This window comes from Hippichthys cyanospilos, chromosome 22 (genome assembly GCF_059441005.1).
Source record: "Hippichthys cyanospilos isolate Australia breed blue-spotted pipefish chromosome 22, RoL_Hcya_1.0, whole genome shotgun sequence".
NCBI lineage: Eukaryota > Metazoa > Chordata > Actinopteri > Syngnathiformes > Syngnathidae > Hippichthys > Hippichthys cyanospilos.
Window position 1 is genome coordinate 4,065,056 of NC_142390.1, and position 10,945 is coordinate 4,076,000.

The 10,945-nt window shown below is 41.4% G+C and overlaps 2 protein-coding genes across 6 annotated transcripts in view; one reads left to right on the top strand and one right to left on the bottom strand.

Annotated features, from left to right (window-relative positions):
- The window catches only part of pphln1 (periphilin 1), a 28,639-nt gene extending 17,700 nt beyond the window's left edge, over nt 1–10,939 (top strand). The window contains exons 1-10 of one of the 5 annotated variants that reach the window (XM_088406589.1): nt 1,729–1,783; nt 2,202–2,255; nt 2,462–2,532; nt 2,623–2,814; nt 2,892–2,953; nt 3,344–3,451; nt 4,244–4,395; nt 5,730–5,785; nt 7,335–7,475; nt 10,401–10,939. In XM_088406589.1, the coding sequence (XP_088262715.1) occupies nt 2,255; nt 2,462–2,532; nt 2,623–2,814; nt 2,892–2,953; nt 3,344–3,451; nt 4,244–4,395; nt 5,730–5,785; nt 7,335–7,475; nt 10,401–10,655 (1,038 nt within the window). In that variant the 5' untranslated portion in view covers nt 1,729–1,783; nt 2,202–2,254 and the 3' untranslated portion in view covers nt 10,656–10,939. Of the gene's footprint in view, nt 1–1,728; nt 1,784–2,201; nt 2,256–2,461; nt 2,533–2,622; nt 2,815–2,891; nt 2,954–3,343; nt 3,452–4,243; nt 4,396–5,729; nt 5,786–7,334; nt 7,476–10,400 lie in introns of those variants that run through there. The other 4 variants (XM_088406590.1, XM_088406586.1, XM_088406587.1 and 1 more) reach the window with 4 other exon arrangements.
- Nucleotides 78–4,079, bottom strand: zcrb1 (zinc finger CCHC-type and RNA binding motif 1). Its single transcript, XM_088406591.1, has 8 exons — nt 1,598–4,079; nt 1,399–1,499; nt 1,257–1,285; nt 1,067–1,178; nt 890–997; nt 688–797; nt 536–617; nt 78–462 (listed from the first exon to the last, which is right to left on the bottom strand). Exons 1-8 carry the CDS (start codon nt 1,731–1,733, stop codon nt 313–315), a joined length of 828 nt encoding a protein of 275 aa, XP_088262717.1. The 5' UTR covers nt 1,734–4,079; the 3' UTR covers nt 78–312.
- Nucleotides 10,940–10,945: the final 6 nt, after the last annotated feature.

The following is a 10,945-nucleotide window of genomic DNA, read 5'->3' on the forward strand; positions in this document are numbered from 1 at the left end:
GGGATGTTTTTCTACTTAATTAGTATTTCATAAAAGCAATGCCATTCAATACAGAACTCCAAGAAAGCATAACAGAAACAAGTAAAACACAAAACATATTTATTTACAACAAATTCAACGTATGTACAAGCTAGCCAAATACTGTCCTCAGTGTATCCCACCTTTTGCCCAAAGTCATCTGGAATAACTCTTGCTTGCCCACGACCGTAATGAGTACAAGCGCTTTAGAAAATGGATGGATACAAATATGGATGACGTATTCAACTTAAAAGTAAAAGCTGTAAGAATTGTAAACCAACAAAGAAGTCAACTTTAGTCACTTAGTTCTTCCTCATCACTAAAGTATGCGCTCTTTTTGATCCGTTGTTTCTTGGAGTCCGAGGATGTTGAAGGATGAGCGTTGTCGTCGTGGGACATAACTTTGTTTTTTCGTTGTTTCTCCTCTTCATCAATACGCGCTTGCTGTGAATATACAGACGAAATGAGTCATTTATTCATCTTAAGTAATCATTCTTAAGTAAATTCTGCCCCATACCTGAAAAGCTATGGCCTGACTAAGACTATCAAGTGCTGGATCCTCTCCTTCTTCCTCACTTTCCAGTTCTTCTTCTTCTTCACTAGGAGGGACATAAAGTTGGAAGCATTATCAGAAAAAAAGTATATATGTCAGCAAATGGTGTTACTTACGCATGTTCAATTTGCTGAGCTTTCTTCTTCTTTTTCTTCTCCTTCTTCTTCGGTGGCTCTCGCTCTCCCAGCATATTTTTGGGGCATGCGTAGCTCATATGTCCTATATTCTGGTTTATTTTAGCACAACACCAAAAAGCTGTGAAATGATCCCAAATGCAGATGACAAAAGACTGGAAAGAAAAATCACAGTTGCACTGACCCCACATTCGTAACACCTGGTCTTGTCTGTATAGTTGCGCCTCCTGATGAACTCCGTCGCTCGGCCGTTGTCAATTGCAATGCTGGCTTTTACAGTTCTGCCAAACAACTGGAAGGCAAGCGCAATTGGAACTCACAAGCTATAATAATAATGAACATTTGAGAATTTGACACTAACCTGCTTGTTGTTAACTGCTCGAGCACAGTTATGAGCTGAATCTCTGTCCAGGAATAGAACAAATGCCACTCCTTTACTTTTGTAGGTGTCTTTATCTTTCACTATTGTAACCCTGCGAAATAGGCACAATCACGTGGTGTTTATGTCAAAATACTCTTTAGGTGCAATAAAGACCAAATGGCATACTCACTTAACCACTTTTCCATACTTGGTAAACAGCTGAAATCGTTACAAGGATTTTGTTATTTGTGTATTTTTGCAAAAGAGGCGGTTGAAAGAAAATATTTTTCCATCGCGATCTAACGTGGAAACCCTTACAGATCCAAAAGTACCTTGTGGAGATCGTTGTTGGTGAGAGAGAATGGCAAATTCGACACGTACACAGTGCTTTTGCTCGGTGCTAAGCCGCCGCTCATGTTGAATTCATGCGAAACTTGAAGAAAAATAGTACAATTCACAGCACAGTCAGTTAGTTAGGCACGTGAATGTGTAAAACACAAACGTCAGCTCTCAAAAGTCAAACTTACTTACCAAGGCTGTTAGCCGTTGAAAAAATAATAATCAAGTACGTCTGTTTTCCCCAAATGTAGTGTTTCGTGCATCCGTGTGCATAGGATGGACTTAACAATAACACTGCTTTGGGGTCGCTGACTGATGACGTACGCATGTCCAATAAAATACACGTTTTCCATTTAGTAGCATTCGCCAGAGGCTAACGTAAGTCTACTAGAAGCTAAGCCGATTTTGTCTTACTTCAATGCCTCTCTGTTCATAATACTGCCATCATAATTTATGTTTTATTGTTTCGGATGGTAATGTGCGATGTAAAAAAACAAAGATGCGTATTTCGGCATCGTATGTAAAGGCTACTGTTAGCTAAATAGCAATGCTAGTGCCAGTCTTCCAATAGCACCTGGTAACGATTAAACATTTTCGTATTATTTCGTGTTTTTTGATTATTTAAACTACTATTTGGTAGTCGTAGAATGAGTTCACCGGAGACAAACAACTTTACGTCTTGACTTTTCGACCTGCATTCGTTTGCCCTTAACGACGCTTTGTATATATTGTTGCATTTGAGTGGCTAATACCCACTGAGCTACATAGAATTTTTTTTTTCTTAAACTTTCTTCAGGTTTTATTTCAAGACTTTGCCCAGAAGCAACCCAGAAAGATCCTGGATCAGAGAGTGAGTTGATTAATCTGGCCGTAGAAAATTTGAACATATAACATGCATTAATGTCAAATAAGTGTTTTCAAGATACAGTGATGCAGTTGTGAATAACTGTGTGTTTTCGATTAGGTGTTAATGTGAGCAGCTTTGCTGTTGGTTGACATTACATGCTGACAAATTGGGTGATGTTTTTTTTTTTTTGTTTTTTTTTAAATGTGAAGTGACCTACAGAAGAGAGAGGAGCGTACGAGAGGTATATGAAGAGCGCTTTTTGTCTGAAAGGCCGGGAAGAGTAGGTTTCTGCTCTATCACTTCTTTAAGTACATGCCACTTTCTTATTAGTTGCAAGACATCACCTCTTAATATCATCCATCCTTTTCAGGGTCACTACTCTCGTGGAGGGGAGAGGCGAGGACACTTTGGCAGGCCTGATAATTATGAATATGAAGGAGGTTCTCGCTATTTTCCGAATGGAGGAGGCCAACGTAATTACCACGGAGAAGATCATCGGGGCTACCATGGGGATGCCGGCCATTTTCATTCAGAACGCAGAGGTGGTCCCCCATCCAGAAGGGTAAGATACTGTATGATAGTCATATTGATCCATAAAGGATGTTGAAATGCCTTATTGTTGATTTTCTTGTCATTTAGGAGGATTATCCATACAGAGGACCAAGGGAGGAGCAACACACAGGGCGGCCAATGGAATATAAGTAAATGCTCACAACACATTACAGCATTAATGGACTCTATGCACACGGAACTTACACTTTTGGTGTGGGGTGGCGAGTTAACTTTTGTTTGGGAGTTAAACACAGTGACATAATTAAACTCACCAGAGTTTACTCTCTGGATTACTGAATTTACATGAAGTTACAGTGAATGACCTTTTAGCTTTACCAGTCCAAGTAACGATGATGCAATCAAAAGATCTATATATCCAGCAAATAATATTAGTGACTAGTATATAGTACTTGCCGATTCCATTGCTATTTGAACATCATTTTTTAAGCTACGCTTCAGCTAAAAGCTGTAATTTGATTTGAAATTTAGAATTTGGATTTCATTCATCTCTGTTAATACTTTTTTACTTGTTTTCTCAGCAATCGTGGCCCACCGCCTCGGAACCAAGGCATGTATCCAGCGCCCCGTTCGCTTCCCGAAAGTGGCGCAGATACACTCGTGCAAGCCATCCTCAATTTGGATCGAGGGTATGAATTAAAAAAAAAAAAATAAATAAATAATTGTGCGTTTTCTTCTCTTACAGTTAAATATGTTTTTAGCCTTAGCGCAGTGGGGTTCCTAACCGGGTTTCGATGGAACCCTAGGGGTTTGGTCAGTTGGTCACAGCGGTTCGGTGGAGCCTCCGCTGCTGAGGTCAAGACACACCCAACTCATTGTGCTAATTTGTAATGACGCACGCCCCTGATTCGCCATTAACTGGCTACAGGTGATCACGTTTCTTTGCTTGGCAAATTAGTGTCTCGGGCAATTCAGTGCGCATAGTAAATAACATTTGACCAGCGTGCTAGCTAGTTCTGTGAATTCTTAACTCAACCCTAACCCAAATAAAAGTGGTCGGACAAATATGTCCAACATGGTAAAGATGGCAAAGAAAGCTCTGGAATTTTTCATCCCATTTGCGACAATATATGTTTGTGAGCAATTTTTTCGAGGATGCTGGGCGTATATAAAACCAAGAAAAGGAACATAGTTTGCTGTGAAAATAACATGGTGTCACTTTCGAAGGTAAAACCACGGTTTTCTCGACTAGTTTCTCAAAAGGCAACAGCAGAAGTCGCGCTGATCTGCAGTTATGTAATTTGTTGGTAGTTCATGCACTGTGGTGTTTTGTTCATACATGATTCATTTTGTGCACCGGACAAAAAAATGTAATATATCTGTGTGTGTGTGTGTGTGTGTGTGTGTCTTGACCTGAAGGAAAAAAAAAGATTTTTTTTAACACAATGAACCACATTTTTGTCTTACTTCTGCTGCCTCAGGGAAGAGAGACAGGAGTACCGGAGGAAGGCGCCTCCATACCAGCCTCCACGAGAGCGCTCCCCCCATAGCCGCTCAGGTTCGAGCGTGAGCAGCAGGGGCTACTCGCCAGATCGCAACAAAAACCTTCCCTTTCCTTCACAGCAAGGCAAGAGTATGTCTGATCACTGACACTTAAATTGTCTTTGAAGCACCGCTCAGCCCTTTAGAAAGTTTGGGCTAAGCTATCATTAGTCAGATAATTGGATGGGTTTTGTGGACGTAGTCAAAACAGAGCAACAAAACACGAGCGTCCTAAATAAATGCAAGTCACGCACATTTTCTACATAATAAACGGGGGCTTACAGATCAAATTAAGCACCACTGGGGGGCGCTCTTTTCTCACAGTGGACATGAGTCTACGGGTCTGTACATCAGTCTTGCAAAAAAGCATTGACCTGAGTGACAGATCTAGTCAACAAATAGGATAAAACATATTCTTAAAAACGTCAATTAAGAAGTCAATTTTCGCCTGAAGTGTTCAGAATCTCAACAATAGAAATACAAATGCAAAAACACAACGACAATGCTGGGTTTGTAATCCTAATCTTTTTTTTGAAATGGGTGGCGGAAGAACAGTGTATTTTACAGTTCCAAGGCTTACAAAATACCATTATGCAGGCTGGTACTTATTTGAATGCCACTGGACTGTTAAAAAAAAATGCAAATACTGAAGTATCCTTTTTGCATGTTATCTTTGTAGAATGATTTTGTTGAGCCCCAACGGACGCTATGCCCACCCCCGGCTCTTTCTTTCCTCCTTTTTCATTCTGTTTTCTTCATTGTAAGGTAGAACTAACATCGGGGCGACTTGTTAGATCATGTTGCCTTAAAGGCTAAAGCCATTCTATACGTTGCTACAATATGAAGTAGTTGTTTTCTGCAATTAACATTAATTTAATGGAGTCTTACTGTATAATCCTCATAAAAAAAATGATAGTTTAAGTTACATTTTTGTGCATCGGCTCTCAATAAAGCAGGCATTGAAGGGATGTAAAATACAGGCTGAGGATTTCCTTCAGAAGTACCTCAAGGTCACCATCATTAAACGTAACTCGGTAGAGACAGGGAGCGTTTCTAATCCATCCAGCAGCTGCCTTTGTCCGGCCTCGTGATTCATACCAACAGCTTCTGTGTGCGAAATGGGAACGCTTGCATGTCTGATGGATCTACCTGATTAAAGTTTGTTTGTTTGTTGCTTAGAGAGAAAGCCTTGAGGGATGGGAAGTGGTGTCCTGTTTTGATCAATTCTTTTGTGTTTGAAATGCAGACTGCGACCCAATTGTTTTAGAAGTCAGCCTCACTGTCTGGATCCTGGAACTAAACATATTTTGTCATTCAACGTTCTTGTTGACGTTAACATTTCCTCCTCAATTTCGTACTCTCCTCCTTCTCCATGTGTCCACTTAGCTTTCTTAATATTTACTTTGTATTTTCATTTTTCCACAGAAAAGATTCCGGGACTGTCAAGAGAAGGCTCCCCGAACAGCGCCACCTCAAACAAGGTGAGCTCACAGGTTGAAATAGGCAAAAAAAAAAAAAAAGAACTGCATCCGGACCCCCGTACATTCTGTCTTTGTAATGAGTGTTTCATCCCCTTGAAGTATGTTAATGGATTTAAAAGTGGCCCCGTGCTTTTGTTTACCTGCCGTGTAAGCACACTTCACTCTCGTGGATGTATAATGGTGGCTGCATAGAAAGGCTCAGGTGTCCCCTTAAGTCGAAAGCATGTTTTCTGAAACACTTTTTACAAGACCACTGCTCTTAACTGCTGTGTATATTGACCAGAGCAGCTTTGTAAATAATAGTTTTGCTGATATCCTGCAAATTCATCCATGAAGCTGCAGGTTAAACAGAGTCAGATGTGGCAAGTCGCACTGGTGCGGCCACCCAGAAGCGCAACGGCTAAACGCATTAGCTCGAGTCATAATTTTAGCATAGGATCTTCGCCACAAAGCTGAGAGTGCCTCCCCTATGGAACATAACTCGGTCCGCAATTTAAACTCAACAAGTACTTCCTCTCCCAACTCTTTCTTTGGAAGCACATTAAATCCAGAAGCTGTCCATTCAAATTTGATGACAGAACATGGATGCCTAGTGTGTTTTGTACAAGCGTTGTTGCTTACTTGCAGTTTTTGATCCTGTTTCTATTTGTTGTGGGGGGCACAAATTCATAACCTATGCCAAGATGAAAGGCCTCTCTTGTGCCCCCGGTAAAGGCTGCACTAATGGCCCCCAGCCGCTGCCTCCTGCAGAGTCAACAAACACAAAACAGGCTTTTCTGAAATCATCTCAAGACTGAACTCACACAAGTTAAAAAACAATGTATTTCGGTTTCATTTATTTGGATGCCTATTTAATAAAGACAGCAGTACCGTCTAAGGACAAACTGGCTGAAATATGAATTTGGGACTTATTGGCGCGTGGTCAGTCCCCTGTCAAATCAGTCATTTTAGAACTTATAAAACATGTGCAAAGCAAAGCAGTTCTAAACCATTGAAAACCACATAATTTCCTGCAAAGTCCACCCCGGTTTTGAAAGACCGTTGTTTCATCCGAGGTTTGCCTTTCATGGTGGGTGGCGCCCAGTCTGTTTAGTTCAGTGATTCAGACAGGGAATTTTTTTTCTCTCTCCGCTGGACAAGCAGGCTAAGAAAATGACAGTTGCCCAACCATGCACACTGGCAGGAAACTGGCTTGGAGGGGAACTAGCTTATATCACAGACCGCACACGCCTTTTTGTGATGTAGCATCAGCCCGCAATATCATGGCGAAAATTGATATGGCCAGATTCATATATTGTGAGTAGACTTTAGTCATGGATGGGTAGCTCTGCTCCCTGGCCTTCAACAGAGCAGTGACCAAGTTGCCGTCCCACATCTTGCCATTTGCTCTTCTGGCTTACATTGTACGTATATATGAATGCATGAGGTCCCAGTGGATTAAAGATGGCTACCTTTTATGATGTATTAGACCAAAGATGCCATTGTAACTGCATTAAAAATGAAACTCCATCCTATGGATGTTGAAATTACATTCCTGCTTCTCCATCAGGAAGAGAACAATGTACCTGAAGCTGAAAAAGAAGAACCATTGCCAGCTCTCGTTGAAGAGGACAGTCCAAAAATACCCAAAGTCGACTTTAAGAAGCGGCGGTTGCTGGCGATTGCAACTAAAGCCCAAGAGATTGAGAAGGTACCCTCCTTTTTTTCCCCCTCTATACTATATTCTTATCGATTCTCTTTTTTCAATTCCGTTTGAGCGAGGCGATGAACTGATGCTCATCTTTATATAGCACTTTAAAATAGCTATTACGGCGTACAGATTTCTGTGCATTGAGGGAAATTGGTCATGCAATAACAAACAGTGAAAACGGTAAGTTAACACAAGTTCAACCAATGAAAAGAATAAATACACTTACTGAAATGTAAAGAATAGAAAATAAAAACAAGGCTTAGTGCTCAGCACCTCCAGTAGCATCTGTTTTGCGGGCAGGTGAATGGGGAGTGAGTTAGTTATGAAAGTGAAAAGAAAAAAAAAAGTGCATTTCATTGATAAATACCATTCAAAACATCTGGTAGGATATCTTTTTGAGGATTGTGTGTGACAAATTAGTGTCGAGCTGGTTAATCAGGTTTTTAAAATGAGCAAAAACAAAGACAAAAGCGATTTGATCAAACTTTGATTGATCAACGTGCATGAAACTCAAAATGCGGAATTTCCGATTTTAAAAAAGCACGAAGGTTTTGACTTCATTTATGAAATTCGTCCTGGTGGTCTGTCCCACATGTCTGAATTCGTCAAATTAAAACTCAAAACGCCTTCAGGAACCATTTTCATTGTTCACCGCTAATTAGTTTCAAGGCAATGATCCCCCCAACAAGTTGCTTAATTCCCCAAGATTTCTTTATTAACTCTTGTAAATCTCTAATAACGACCCCTGGATGGAGTCATGAAAACAAATGCTCATTCCACCAAACGATAATACGGTTGAAACTTTACGTCTTCCAACAGCGTTTCTGGAAACACTTAGCCCATGTCTGTGAAGATATAAAAGTTGACCAGGCTATAGCTTTGTGCGTTCAATAAATAGAGGTCAACAGAGTTAAACCCACCCCAGGGTGGGGGTTCAAACTCCGCTCGCTCATCTAATGAGGGCCTTTCCTGCAAGAGTGAACGCTACCGCTGCTTTACTGGGACCATTAAACCCGAAGCGGTTCTGCCTGGAAGCGTGCGAGGCGCGCTCGCATCGCGAGAGCCCGCGGGCGCTTGTAACGTGCTCGCTGACGCTGCAGATTCAGGCCTGTTTTATAGCCGGTTGACTTTCAAGCCCATCTGTGTGGAGCCCTCTTAATCATTGCTCATTTTGGAAAGTGATTATCAGTGTATGTGTAGTCCCTACCTTTTACATTTTAAAAGTATACCCCTTCCCAGATGTGTGCGCCCCCTAGGAAGGTTTAAAAAAAAAAACATTAACCAGCCGTCCTCCTTGAAATAGAGCAATAGTTTTCTAATATCACTGTTTCTGAAATGGCGGTCATTTTTACCTGAATGAGTGATGGATGGCTATGTGCCAAAGTGGTTCACAAAGTACACAAACCGAGCAGCCACAAAATTGGCATGCATTCTTTTCCCATGGTTCAAAGAGTGTATAGCTACAGTGACCTTCTTTTGCGGCGGGTGGGGGGGGGGTCTGTGGTTCTTTCGCAGCAGGCACTCACTTGACTTTTGCCGTGATTGTTTGGCTTTCCGTATCTGATCTGGTCCAGCCATCTCGTACGTACACAAGCCGATCTTGTGAAAACGCTAAAACCCAAACTCATGCCGGCAGATTCTAAATGGCCTTTTCCATCAAGTCGACGTCAGGCTGGGCCTCGTCCCCGCGCCGCATGTTGACGTAGCTCCTCTGAAATTCTACCTGATCTGTTTCTCGTAGCCGGCGTTTTCTTTGGCTGAAGTACAAACTAGCTGGTCATGGTGAGCGACGGGGCATGAAAGGCAATAAAGTGGATCATGTTTTACTCCTTTCATTCCAGGCCGCAACACAAAGAGTGTTTCCTTTCATTTGTTCCGGAATCCAAATATATTTGCGACTGAGCTGAAGTACAGATATTTTTGACTCACTTTTCTTTTGGCTTCAAAGGTGGCCGCGTTCGACTGAGGGCGCCCGTTTGTTTGGTGTTCGTTCCCCCTTTTGGGACAGGCAGGCACACGTTGACCACTCACGTGTATCTCTGCTCCGGTTTAATAAGCCGTAGTTTTTAGAAAACCAGTTAGGGGACGTTTGAAACCCAGACAGGGCCCCACCCAGAGTTGAGCACAATCGTTTTCCTTCCTGTTTGGATAATAGGGGAAGTCATTTATAATACAGGAAGTCTATTCATAGTACATTGTTTCAGAGACAGATTTTCTCTCTTCGAGTAATCGATTGGATATTTCCTGAGATAAGTGAATTTTATTTTGATTGCATACTTTATCATTTGATCGATGGTGGAACGCAGTCTCCTCGGGGGAATTGAACCGAATAAGAATTTCATTGTGTAGTATTGCTATGCATATGACAATATACTCTCTCGAATCATTGTTCATGTAACTGAGGGGATCTCATTTTAGTTAGTTCAATATGACCAAAGGAGAGGTTGCTTGGGACTATTTGTCATCTGGACCAATCAGCAGCCTTTGACGTGATTGAGGCGGCACCCACGGATATAGTTTGGATGCCCCCCCAAGATTTTAAACTCCTCAAAATACAGGAAAGGTATTTCTTTATTGGAAAAATAAAGAGCAGCCATGAAATGGACCTTTTTTCCTTTCCCAAGTCACACCTTTGAGCTTCAAGTGCTTTTTAATGCTTGATTCCCTGCCATCTGCAATTACAGCTGTGTTGATGAAACTTGCAAAGTTGTGTTCATTTTTTTTTTCAGCCCACAACTAAAATGAATTGTGCTTACACCTTTTATGAAGAACCGAACAGGGCCAAAGCAGCTTTTTTTCCCCCCAACTCAGGACTTCACCAACTCGATTTGTAAAGCTTCCAGAAAATGCCATGGTTGATGCCACTGAAAACAAAAGCATTAATTTTTTTTATTATTTTTTATTTTTTGCCCTATCCACTCTCAGGTGTACCGACAGGACTGTGAAACTTTTGGTATGGTGGTGAAGATGCTGGTGGCTAAAGATCCCAATCTGGAGAAGCAACTCCAAGTCCCCCTCAGGGAGAACCTCGGGGAAATGCGTGAACATTGTCTGGAGGAACTCAAACACTTCATCAGCCAAATGGATGAGGCAATACAACAGTCGGAAGCACCTATTTGTGACTTGACCACGCCTTCAACAACCTCGAGCAACCCAAAACTTTCAAAGACGGGGGAGTGATTAGATTGCTATTTTCTGACAAATTGTTCTGACGGAACATGGCGGGATTAACGTCTGACCACGGAGAATAACTTGGATTGTGACTCAATGGACACCTCATTTCTGGATTTACACCCCAAGCACAGGCTTTGGTGGAGGTTAATCAGTGTTAGTTTTTCCTGTTAAAAGTTCAAGTTACTCTTCTGATGCTGTCACCATTGTAAAGATAGTGTCTATTCTTTTCAGTGAGCATCATAAAAACAGTTTTCAAATAAAATTACCTCTCCCTTTTTTTCCATTTGAAATCAGTT

Coding starts and splice junctions, on each gene's coding strand:
- zcrb1 (XM_088406591.1), bottom strand. CDS start 1,733: ATGCGTACGTCATCAGTCAGCGACCCCAAAGCAGTGTTATTGTTAAGT. Junction 1,500..1,597: donor TTCAACGGCTAACAGCCTTG/GTAAGTAAGTTT, acceptor TTTTTCTTCAAG/TTTCGCATGAATTCAACATG. Junction 1,179..1,256: donor AAGTATGGAAAAGTGGTTAA/GTGAGTATGCCA, acceptor CCTATTTCGCAG/GGTTACAATAGTGAAAGATA.